Here is a 12,981-nt window from a genome sequence, read left to right as displayed (position 1 = left end):
GCATGTGGTCTGGGAAGGTATAGAATATGTATACAGAGATGCCTAGCATGTGGCCACTTCAAAGATAATCTGTCAGATATCCTAATCACTCTTCATCTAAAGATTTCTGATGTCTCCTGAGATTTTTAGATTAAACAGAGTTATACTGTATTGTAAGTTTTGCATCTCTTATGTGTGGATGTGTTATAGAGCAACCTAACTTTACAGATTCCCTTTTTTCTGTCAGATTTACATAAATTTTGCACATATTACTGTCTCCAGGAGCATGGGAATGGGGCCTAATGTTCTGTGTATTTCACAGAATATTAATCAATATTAATTTGGATTGCAAATAGGAGCTGAGGAAAATAACTAATAATAGTGTAGTTACTATTTTTATTTTTCATTATATTGTAATGTATTGATTATGGTAGTGAAGGCTCATATTGTCAAAGCTTAAATTGCTTGTATTTTCTGGAACCCATTGCTGGAGATAGGAAAAAGTTTTTAAATACCCCCTTAGCCTGCCTCTGAGTGGATGGCTTACTAAGCTACAATTTATTATCCTTCTTTGAAATGGAATTACCATATATGTTTGTTTTTATTTCTTGCTTGCCATCAAATAGATAGATAACACCACCCTGATATATTACCACGGTTTTCTCCAGCTGAATTACTGAAAGCCTGACTGGAAAATTAGAGCTCTTTCCACTGAATTTTTATAAATGGGTTTAATTGTAAAAAGGAATCTTGTTTTTAAGATAGGTGCTATCTAATCACCATCTCCTGTGCTTTTCCCCCTGCAGCTTCAGTTCAGCTTCCATGGCAGAGATCTGTTTCACATAACAAAGTGCCCTATTACATCAAGTAAGTTGGCCTTGATTCTCATTTAGCTGCACTAAAGAAAGCGAAGGGTTTTGTGAGCTAAGTCTGATATGTACCTAATGCTACAATATTAGTAGAAATGTTACCAGCATATTCACTGCTTAGTCTATCATGCTGTATGTGCTCTATATTTTTTCTGCAATATGAGCACTTGTTTACAAATATATACAAATCATCAGCATAGGCGCTCTGATTCAGCAAGGTTATTTAAGCACATGAGTAGTGCCATTGAAGCCAATAGGGCTACTTATGTGCTTAAAGTTAGGCACATATTTAAGAACCTTGTTCATTCAAAGCCTAACCCACAGAGAAAAAGGGCGGGGGGGGGGACGACAGATTGTTTTTCTGTAAAAGCCTGAATACATGGTATATCAACTCTCAATTATTTAATGACAAAGTCCATAGTTGAGAAGCATTTTTGTAGTGACTAATTTTTACAAAGAAAAAGTAAATGATTTACAGCTGAAAATCTGTTGTTTTTCTTTTTGTTCAGAGCTCCTGTAATGCATAGCCATCTGGCTGATCCTTCTGCTTTTCCTGTTCTCCTAATTTTTTTCTTTGCTTTTGAAATACCGACCTGGCATAAAATTAATCATTTGCTGAATAAATTGTAAATAATGGAAATAGTTCTTCATGGAGACATTCAGTGTGCTCTAATGGAAAAAAACATCCACAATCATTAACTGTATCAGTTTTCTTATATAATTATGTTTATATACCTGTACTTTCTCCCTTATGTTAGAAGGACAAAGATCACGGCTCTATCAGGAAACCAGCAGCTGTTTGTAAAAGGGATAAATGCTATTTTGGAATATCCAATGCACAGTCATTTTAAAACAAACCTGTATTTGTTTGTTTTAGTTCTGAGGGGGGAAAGTCCTTTTTAAATGTTGTCAGCGTCTGTTTGGAAAGGCCATATTACTCCTCAGTGTAGCGTATCTACGAGTGAGCATCGTAGGTCATCCCAAACCAGTGCCATCAAAACCTTTATGCTATCGTACATGACACTATCATTTATCTGTAGAGCTCATGTTAAGTGTCTCATTAAAAACTATTTTAGAAATATTTGAGGTTCTAAATATGAAGTTAATACTATTTCTTTGTCTCTCTGCCTGTGTTTGCCCAGCCTTTCCTACTCTTCCTTAGAGTAGGAGATTCCTTCCTTCGTGGCCAGGATGGGGGAGAAGAGCAGAGGTGAGAAGGAGGAGACTGAAAAAAACATAGTCTATAGCTCTTCTCCCTTCCTGCAGTGCTTCAAAAGGCCACCATGCTTTAGGCAGCTGCAACCATGTCTGCAGTGGTGGGTGTACAGGGAAGTTAAATGCTTGATGTAGTGAGTTTGTCTGCTACTGTCCTTGCTCATTCTTGCTCACACTGACTCATCCTCCGATGGCTGGAGCCTTTGGGGGTAAAGAGGTATTAGTACTGATAGAGGTTCTGCCAAGCTATGCATATTTGGGGAGGGGGGAGAGGGGGAGGGATCACACCCCCCAGCACCTCCCAAATTGCCTCTCTCATTCTGGGTGTGTTTGCTCCCTTCTTCACTGCTTTGTATCCTTGGGTAGGAGGGGGAGAAGTCACTGGTGCATCTTCTTCCAGCCTACAATTAATGCCTGATTTTGTGGCGCTTGATCCTCTGCAACACCAGCAGCTATGAGAGCCCTGTAGAGGCTCCTTGTACCTCACAGTTACATCATCTGGGCTGCTTTGTAAGCCTCATCCCCTTCTTTTGACAGAAAGGAGCACTGTGGGGCTCTCAATCATGATAGCAACATCATGGGTCTCCGCCTCACAAAAATTAACATAATGTCCCTATGGCTGCTCCACATCAGGATGTCTGCAAACCCATGCACCCTTAATTGGAGATTTTCATTACCAGTTCTGCAGGTCCATGCCTGCAACCTCGACCCCATTGTGTTCTGGGGCAAAGGTATACCTGTTGCCTCACCAGTTCCTTCTCAGCACGTCTGCAGCTAGAGACACAGCATAGTGGTGTCTGTTAGCTAATTACACAGCTTGCTACCTCTCTCCCTTAATCTTTTCTTTTCTTTTTTTGTTATTTAGTACACTATGTGCATTTTGGGGGTTCCCCTCTCCTTCTGTTGCCTGATTTGGACCTTTGGGGGGGACCTGGATCCATGGCCTCAGGTATGGGTCAAGGTCACCACCCAGGTTTCACATCCTGCCAGACCTGCCATTAGTCTTCTCCTCGCAATTACGAACATTCAGGTTGCCTCCACAGCCTGGAAAAGTCACACGTGCCCTCCAAATGTAAGATCTGCTCATTTATTAAAAGCAGATCTAAGCAACTGAGGGGAAACAGGCTAAATTTCCTGTTGCTAGAACACTCCCTGAGACCTGCAGGATCAAGTCACACACCTGTACCTTGGATCCAGTTGATTTGAGAGCCTTGGCAATAGTCTCTGCTGTGACAGTAAGCAAAGACCCTGGGAGCCCTTCAGAGCCACTAGTCCCTCAAAAAAGAAAAGACCACTTTCTCCAGAATGGGTCTCAGGAGACTGCATGTCCCGATAGGGATAGCAAGTTCCCATCCCCTCCAAAACTGAGACCATGGCACTAGCTTAGAAGACCATGGTGCATACTAAGAAGCCATTAGGTAAAGAACCTAGAGTGGCCCTGGTATCAGCATCAGATTCAGAGCCTCCAAAACACAGGGTCTCAGAGCCAGGCCAAAATCGTCGTCAGTGCCATCTTCTGTAGCCAGATATGAAGGGCACACCAATCACACTTCAGTACCATCTCCAGTGACATCCAACATACAGAGAGTCCCTACTTGTAGTCTCCCATACTCCTATTCCATTAGGACCTTTTGAATCCTGGAAAAAGCCTGAATCATACTTACTGATGGACAGTAGAGGAGCAGGAGTCAGCTGAGGAAGAAAGACAGCACATCCAGCCTGCTCACTGAATGAAGCAGGCGTCTCACATGAAAGCTTATATTATAGTTAATGTATAATAATGCGTACATACCGAGGGGTGAGAGCAGCAAGATACAGTTGCGTTAGCAACATGATCTTTGCCATTTCCTGCCTTTGAGTGCATCGCTTTGCAATTTTAATGCACTTTTTTGATTGGCAAAGAAAAACAATTTAAACATATGTAGCATATATATTGCAAAAGTAGGCTATAAGTTACTTGAGACTGGGCCAACTATGTAGATCCTTGTTTAAGAAATTCAGAGGAGTATTGAGTCTTTCCAATCATATCTTGTTAATGACCTTGATGGAAAACAACATAAAAAAAGAATTAAATTTTCAGAGCTGGCCGAAGAGAAGAGTTTGCTAATGAGATTTAGCTGAAATACATAAAACACATGATTTTATATAATGAAGCAGAGGAATTTTTTTAAAATTCAACAAGGATGCTCACAAAGCAGTCAAAACAGTTACTCTAATCTGGCAGCCCCACAGATCTGTGGAAATAATTGGAGTTGTGAATGTGTCCAGTCAGGATTTTTAGACAGTGCACTAGCATCATTCAATAATCATTAAGACAGCATTATAAAAGGGGAAACTGGTCAATTGTGGGCAATGAGTGGAAGAGTCTTTTGATGGCCCCCCCTAGCTTTTATTCATCATTTATCTATTTTTATAAAGGTTGGTTTTAATAAACAAGGCCAAAGCAATTGAAGTAAAAAATTCACCCACTGCCCCCACAAGAAGGCTTTTGCAGAGCTTTTTCTGTACTATCAGCTTGATGCAAAGTGCCTTGATATTTATGTCTTGAAAGAAAAGTAGAGTGATCTGATATTTAATTGGCAGATTTTATTTATTTTTTAAAAGCAAGCTGAAGAATGCTAAATATTTATAGCTTCACAATCTGCCAGGCCAGCTTTCCTTGGCAGTTGCCTTATTTTCTTGTTGCATACTGTCTCCAAACTTCACACTTGCCAGTAGCAGGTAAGGAAAGTACTGAGTTATGGAAAATAGAAGTCAGAAAAAAGCTGATTCTTAGTTGTGTCTTTTGGGGCATTATCAGGCTGAGGCATTTTATCCAGATTTAAATGTATATATTTTTGTAAACTATGTCTATTCTCTACCTTCAGACCTTGTTAGGAGAAGAGAGGAAAAATAATGCTATAATTGAAAAGGTATTTAAGAGAACAATTAGTGTGCTTTGACAGTACAATTCAAGAGAGAAATCATACGTCTGCAATATTTACCCTTTATACAAAGAACCAGTTATTGGACAGTTGTAGAGATTAGCTTGTCACTTAATTTTCCTAATGATTTTTCTGGATTCACCATAAGAACGGCCATACTGGGTCAGACCAAAGGTCCATCTAGACGAGTGTCCTGTCTTCCAACAGTTTCCAATGCCAGGTGCCCCAAAGGGAATGAACGGAGCAGGTAGTCATCCAGTGATCCATCCCCTGTTGCCCTTTTCCAGCTTCTGGCAAACAGGCTAGGGGCACCATCCCTGCCCATTTTGGCTAATAGCCATTGATAGACCTAGCCTCCATGAATATATCTAGTTCTTTTTTTTAACCCTGTTATAGACTTGACCTTCACATCCTCTGTCAAAGAGTTCCACAGGTTGACACTGCATTGGGTGAAGAAATACTTCCTTTTGTTTGTTTTAGACCTGCTGCCTATTAAATTCCGTTGGTGACCCCCAGTTCGTGTGTTATGAGAAGGAGTAAATAACACTTCCTTGTTTACATTCTCCACATCAATCATGATTTTATAGACCTCTATCATATTCCCCCTTAGTCGTCTCTTTTTCAAGCTGAAAAGTTCCAATCTTATTAATCTCTCCTCATATGAAAGCTGTTCCATACTCCTAATCATTTTTGTTGCCCTTTTCTGAACCTATCCCAATATCTCTTTTTTGAGATGGGGTGACCACATCTGCGTGCAGTATGCAAGATGTGGGCATACCATGGGTTTATATAGAGGCAATATGATATTTTCTGTCTGTCTTAATGATTCCCAACATTGTTAGCTTTTTTGAGTGCCGCTGCACATTCAATGGATGTTTTCAGAGAACTATCCGCAGCAATGCCAAGATCTCTTTCTTGAGTGGTAACAGCTAATTTAGACCCCATCATTTTATGTGTATAGTTGGGATTGTGTTTTCCAATATGCATTACTTTGCATTTATCAACATTAAATTTCATTTGCCATTTTGTTGCCCAGTCACCAAGTTTTGAGAGATCCTTTTGAAGCTATTCACAGTCTGCTTTGGTCTTAACTATCTTGAGTAGTTTTGTATCATCTGTAATTTTTGCCATCTCACTGTTTACCCCTTTATCCAGATCATTTATGAATATGTTGAATAGTACTGGTCCCAGTACAGACCCCTGAGGGTCACCACTATTTACCTCTCTCCATTTTGAAAACTGACCATTTATTCTTACCCATTGTTTCCTATCTTTTAACCAGTTGTCCGTCCATGAGAGGATCTTCCCTCTTATCCCATGACAGCTTACTTTGCTTAAGAGCCTTTAGTGAGGAACCTTGTCAAAGGCTTTCCGAAAATCTAAGTACGCTATATCCACTGGATCCGCCTTGTCCACATGCTTGTTGACTCCCTCAAAGAATTCTAGTAGATTGATGAGGCATGATTTCCCTTTACAAAACCCATGTTGATTTTTCCCCAACAACTCATGTCCATCTATATGTCTGACAATTCTGTTCTTTACTATAGTTTCAACCAATTTGCCAGGTACTGAAGTCAGGCTTTCTGGCCTGTAACGCTGCTCTACAGTCAAAATGCTTCTGAAATAAATGTAGTCCAACTTTACTAATTCTGGGTCACTGAGAACGAAAATGATGCTTAAAATTGTTGATTGGCTCTAGTTTTCAAGATATGCTATTGGGTCAGTATATACGACCCTTGACTTGGGAATGGCAGAGGATAAGTGAGTTATAAAGGGAAAGGATCTCAATTTAAACCAGAAATGACTAAAATACATCTTTGACTGGATCTATGAATAAATCTATGAATGGGTTTGGACAGTACTTGCGTTTTAGGCAAAACAATGAATGATGCAATCTGAAGCTGGTATTGCATCATACATGATATGAATTGCATCATGTTATTCCTAGAAGTCATGGATGATGCAATCCTAACGAAGCTTACATCACTCTGCTGAACAAATTGCCCTATATCAGCTCTAGAAATCATACAGTGTCAGGTGCTCTCTTATTTGTCAGTGTTTGATTTTGCAAAGGGACACATTTCTGTTTAGCCAAAGTGAGTAGAGATGCCTCGTACTTGTGTGAACAGTGCAGATAACTTCTGCTATGTTTGTGGTGAAGTGACTTTTGCATCACAAAAGCACAGTATAACCACTATGGTTAAGAAAGTCTATCACTTTTATTTTGGCTGCAAAATTGGAGATCAGGACAAGAGGTGGGCCCCACACATATGCTGCAACACTTGGGCAACAAATCTTCGCCAGTGGTTGAACAGGAAAAGGAAATCTATGCCTTTTGCAGTGCCAATGATTTGGAGAGAGCCAACAGATCATACCAGCAATTGTTACTTCTGCATGGTGCCTCCAGTTGGGAAACGTGCATCAAAGAAGAAAAAGTGGACTGTGCATTATCCAAACATTCCATCAGCTTATACGCCCAGGACCCCACGGAGAAGGACTGCCGATTCCTGATGCACCAGAATCATTCTCACTTGAGTCAGACAAGGAAGAGGAAGAGGATGAAACTTCTGGTCCTGAACCATCAATGTCACAGAACCCACATTTTCTCCCATCCTCCTCCTCTGAACCACACCTCAAAACACATGGTGAACTGAATGACCTTGTCAGGGATTTGGAACTACCCCAGAGTAAGGCAGAGCTGTTGGGCTCCAGACTACAGCAGTGGAATCTCCTGGCAGGCTATCAGGGCAAATGGAGCCCATCAATGCTTGCAGACTATTGCTGGACAGTGACAAGAGATGCTCCATTTCATGAATACAAGAGACAAGCCAAGAAGCGCCGAGTAGACACTGAATAGGACTAAACTATGTACATAATAGTTTTTTGCCTTTTGTTTCATAATCAATTTTATTTATATAACGCTTTTGCTGATTTTTAAAGTGTTACATAAACAGGACAGGTGAAATATTATCATGTAAAGCAACCATAAACACATGAAAAGACCTAGGTTTACAATTTATGATTAAAACTCTATCATCTACACAATATACATAGACATAAAATGTAAAAACTTAAATATCTTAGAAACAGTAGCCAATCAGTTGTTTTAATTGTCATATTTGAATTCAGCACATCAAAATACACAATAAATATCACATTTTATCTCTGAAGCAGACGACTTCTCAAAAATTGTAGACCAGTGTAATTGCCGGGATCACCTCTAGACCCCTTTTTAAAAATTGGTATTACATTAGCTATCTGCCAGTCATTTGGTATAGAAGCTGATTTATGTGATAGGGTCCAAACCACAGTTAGTATTTCTGCAATTTAACATTTGAGTTCCTTCAGAATTCTTTTGGGTGACCTATTGCTTTTTAATTTATCAATTTGTTCTAAAACCTCCTCTAATGACTCCTCAATCTGGTACAATTGCTCAGATTTTTCATCTAAAAAGAATGCTCAGGTTTGGGAATTTTCCTCACGTCTTCAGCCTTGAAGACTGATGCAAATAATTTAGTTTCTCCGCAATGGCCTTATCATCCTTGAGTGCTCCTCTAGCATATCGATCATCGAGTCGCTCCACTGGTTATTGAGCAGGCTTCCTGTTTCTGATGTACTTTAAACATCTTTTGCTATTACTTTTTGAGTCTTTGGCAAGCTATTCTTTAAATTCTTTTTTGGCCTTCCTAATTGTGTTTTTACACTTGTGAGAATTGATGCTCCTTTCTGTTTTCCTCACTAGGATTTAATTTCCACTTTTTAAAGGATGCCTTTTTGCCTCTCACTGCATCTTTTACTTTGTTGTTTAGCCATGGTGGCTCTTTTTTGGTTCTCTTGCTATGTTTGTTAATTGAGGATGTACATTTAAGTTGAGCCTCTATTATGGTGTCGTTAAAAAGCTTCCATGCAGCTTTCAGGGATTTCACTTTTGGCACTGTACCTTTTTATTTTTTGCTTAACTTCCTGATTTTGGTGTAGTTCCCCTTTTCTGAAATTAAATGCTACTGTGTTGGTCCACTGTGGTGTTTTCCCTGCCACAGGGACGTTAAATTTCATTATATTATGGTCCCTATTACCAAGCGGTCCAGCTATATTCACCTCTTGGACTAGATTGTGTGCTCCACTTAGGACTAAATCAAGAATTGCCTCTCCTCTTGTAGGTTCCAGGACTAGCTGCTCCAAGAAGCAGTCATTTAAGACAGTAGTCCCCAACACGCTCACGCTGTCTCTCTCTCTCGCTGTCTCGCTCTCTCTCTCTCTCTCTCTCTCCTGCCAGTGCTGTTCATAGTTACCAGTCTGTTGTAGCTTGAGTCAATCTAATGGCCAGTTACAGTGTGGAGCTGGGCTCTTGTCGGTCGCAATCCTATATTCCTGGAGTGTGGCAGGACGAACCCAACGTCCCATGGCCAAGCACTCTGGTTCTTATAGATTTTTTTTTTTTTGTTGAAGTCTATGGATTTTGCTGTGTCAGTTTGTGAATTGCTGTTAACATTCCAATACACCTCTGAGAGGGTCATCCTGTCCTTTGTTTGATTTAGTTTATTGTCCTCAGAGGTGCCAGCCTTTACCTCAGAGTCGTCAATCTGCCCTTCATTATGGATGCACGTTGATGATTCTTTGATGTCCTTTAAGTCTCTTTATTTTTTCTTCCTTGACTCTGGCTATAACAATGTCCTTCACACCTAATCTTTTCCTGATGGATACATCCTCATTCACACAAACAGATTGAGACTACAAACAGTAGTATTTTATATCGAGCAGAAAGGCATTGCAAATTAAACCTTGCCTTCAATGTTTCTCTAATCTGCTTAACATAGACACAATAGAGAATCCTGTCTCTTACTTGCTAAACCTTAAAACAAAGACATGTGTATTTAACTAGAGTGCCTAATTTGTAATACATATAGGAAACCATAGTAGACATTATAACACATCCTAAAACAAAAGGTGACCATAATCAGTCAGAAGGATTGTTCTGATCGGTCATTCCTTTCTGCTATTCAAAAAGGGGTGGCTAGTAGGATGAAATCAAATCATACATTAATTCTTATAATAATTATAATAGTACATTATAAAATCCAGCTCATACACTGTGGCAGCGGACGAGCATTCGCCAAAATGCCGCCAACAAGCAACGTCATCTAGAGGTATTGCCACCGAAAATCGGTGGCATTTCGGCGGCGCTGCCTCCAGATGACACAGCTTGCTGGCGGCATTTCGGTGGATGCTTGTCCACTGGCCAGTACACAGACGCACTTAGACACCCCGGCAGGTGCTGCAGCGCCCGCGGGCACCGCATTCATGACCGCTGATTTAAGGTGTCAAGAAACTTTCTTTGCATCCCATCTTGAGGTGACATGTACTCACTCAATATGGGGGTAGTTGAAGTACTGCATTATTATTGAGTTTTTTATTTTAATAGCCTCTATAATTTCCCTGAGCATTTCGCAGTCACTGCCTCCATCATGGTCAGGTGGCCAGTAATATATCCCTACTGTTATATTCATACTTTTCGAGTATGGAATTACTATCCATAGAGATTGGTACAGTTTGGTTCATTTAAGATTTTTATTTCATTTGATTCTACACTTTTTCACATATAGTGCCACTCCCCCACCAATATGACCTGTTCTGGTCTTCCAATATATTTTGTACCCTGGTATTACTGTGTCCCACTGATTATCTTCATTCCGCCAAGTTTCTGTGACGCTTATTATATGAATATCTTCATTTAATATGAGGCACTCTATTTCACCCTTCACTTGCTCCGGGGGCCCCAGAGAACTCTTGCGGGGCCCGGGCCCCCAGAGCTTCTCCCGCTCCGGGTCTTCGATGGCACCTGGGTGGCGGGGGGGTTCTTCCACTGCTGGACCCGCCGCCAAAGTGACCTGAAGACTCGTGGTGGGAGGTCCTTCTGCCCCGGGACCCGCTGCTGAAGTGCCGGGTCTTCGGCAGCAACTCGGTGGCAGGAGGCCCCTGCCGCGGGTCTTTGGGGCACTTCAGCGGCGGGTCCCGGAGTGGAAGGACCCCCTGCTGCTGAATTACCTCCGAAGTGGGGACCCCCTGCCACCGAAGACCCCAGCCCCCCTAAATCCTCTGCGAGACCCTGTCTAGCCCACCCTTACGCTCTCCAAACTCCCTTGCAAAACTCCCTTGCAGCTGCATCTGTTCGCTGGCTCCTCTGGTTGCTTAGGCAAAGGTCTGGTCTTTAAATGAAGTGTAAACCTGGAGTGATATAAGGCATAACTTAAGCTCAAAGAGAAGCAGGGCTGCCCCGTAGTCTAGTCAGTGATGTCTTTCAGCATCCCACATCTTCCAAGAATAGTTATATTTAAGATTAATGGTCTCAAGGAAATATCCTAAGGCATGCTGCATCTGCCATTTTTACAGCTGGGGTTTTATGTAGAGAGATGAGGCTTAATAAACTGGATATTCTTTTGTCTGAGTTAAGGGATAAAAATGAACCAGAAAAAGAGGAGAATAAGAGCATCAATGAATTGCCACCTCCTGGTGTCCCCTGGTGGCCTTAGGACTATAAGTCCTGTAAGTGTCTCCTTGCCTCAGTTTCCCCCGCAAAGGGCTTCTTAAATATATACTACACATCCTTTTGGGGGACCATTCATAACACCCCTTGTTGGGGTCTGGTTTTATTCATAGGCTATGTTTTGGGATGCTGAGTTCTATTTTCTATCTCTTTGCCCTCTTATTGGGTCACTCCCAGGCCTTTCCTGCCTATAGTCTCGTTTTCCATTCCCAAGGTCTTCTGCGGGATCCTACTCACTCCCAGAAGCCTATGTCCAATTTTCTTTGCTCTGATCTCCCTAAACAGACCCCCGCCACTGCAATGACCTGCTGCTCTTTTATAGAAGAATCACCTGATCTCTCTCAGGTGTGCCTCTTCAGTTATCAGGGTTGTCTGGCCCCAGGCATTCAGCCGTTAAGAGCAAGTCACCCTCTTACAAAGAGTAAGATACAATGTTTGACATCTGTCAGAGGTATTCAGAGAGTGAGAATGTGCTAGGTGAGTTGCAGATAATCTCACCTTTGAACTGGGATACTGCAGAAGTACACCTGTTAGGACTATGATTTTTTGAAAATGTACTACATCCTCACCAGTTTTATAACACAAATAAGAGAAATGTTTTTCACAAATTAGGAAACTCTCAGAAGGTGGGAGGGTGTGTTTTAGCCTTCAATGGATCTGTCAGTAAGGATAGTGTCAAAATGATTTAAAACGTCTGTATTTTGAGATAAGTAGCATTTGTTCTGTCTCCTGCCTGATGCCCATGGTAACAGGCTTTTACGTGCCCAGACAGGAATGTCTCAAAGAAAAAGAGGGTTCTATTGCTGGCTAGTTTCCTCCTACCTGTTTTCTAATTTTGATGTGCATTCTGGTTCTGATGTCATATAGTTATTCAAGTACATGTAATGTGCCTAAGAGAGGTTTGCGCAAAACCGTTTTGACCCCCTATTACTTGAGCAAGTGGGTAACCAGCGAAGTACTTTGAAGGGGAGCAAAAGTTCTGTTTCCTTGGAAGTGAGATTCATTCTCTAGAGCCCAGATTTATGAAGCTGTTTGTGTCTATGCTCTCTGCCCAGTGAAAATATTTGGTTGAATTGAACATACATGTTTGTTTACATATACAATTTAGTCTGTTACTTTGTTTCCTCCTGTTCAAATCTTTTATTATATAAAATAAGTTGCCAAGTGGCTTTTGAGATTTCTCTTGGTCCTATTTAACTTCTATTTTATCTCTTCTTAATGCAAAATATTACCAAATAGTTCTATAGTTCTGTCATTTTGGGTTAATTATTGCTGTGGACAGTGTTTGAAATTGAGGATCTGACTGAGCTGTACATCTGTAGAATCTAAATACTCTAGAACATAGGTATCTCAGTATTTACTAATCCACTGTTGTTTGTGATAAATTTGGAGAAATGGTTACGAGAGGCAAAAATTGATTTCTTTGAGCAATCATTAAATTGAATGCATT

General features: G+C 40.9%; 1 protein-coding gene and 1 long non-coding RNA gene across 4 annotated transcripts in view; one reads left to right on the top strand and one right to left on the bottom strand.

The window, feature by feature from the left end:
* UTRN (utrophin) overlaps window positions 1–12,981 on the top strand; it is a 565,218-nt gene that overhangs the window by 421,466 nt on the left and 130,771 nt on the right. For all 3 annotated transcript variants that reach the window (XM_050949465.1, XM_050949463.1, XM_050949464.1), the window contains one exon: window positions 786–846. In XM_050949465.1, the coding sequence (XP_050805422.1) occupies window positions 786–846 (61 nt within the window). The remainder of the gene's footprint in view (window positions 1–785; window positions 847–12,981) is intronic.
* The window catches only part of LOC127049346 (uncharacterized), a 202,779-nt gene that overhangs the window by 130,461 nt on the left and 59,337 nt on the right, over window positions 1–12,981 (bottom strand). The window lies entirely within an intron of this gene.

The sequence above is a fragment of the Gopherus flavomarginatus genome, chromosome 4, assembly GCF_025201925.1.
Source record: "Gopherus flavomarginatus isolate rGopFla2 chromosome 4, rGopFla2.mat.asm, whole genome shotgun sequence".
NCBI classification, from domain to species: domain Eukaryota; kingdom Metazoa; phylum Chordata; order Testudines; family Testudinidae; genus Gopherus; species Gopherus flavomarginatus.
Note: the sequence above shows the minus strand (reverse complement) of the source record. Positions and strands in the feature narration are given on the sequence as shown.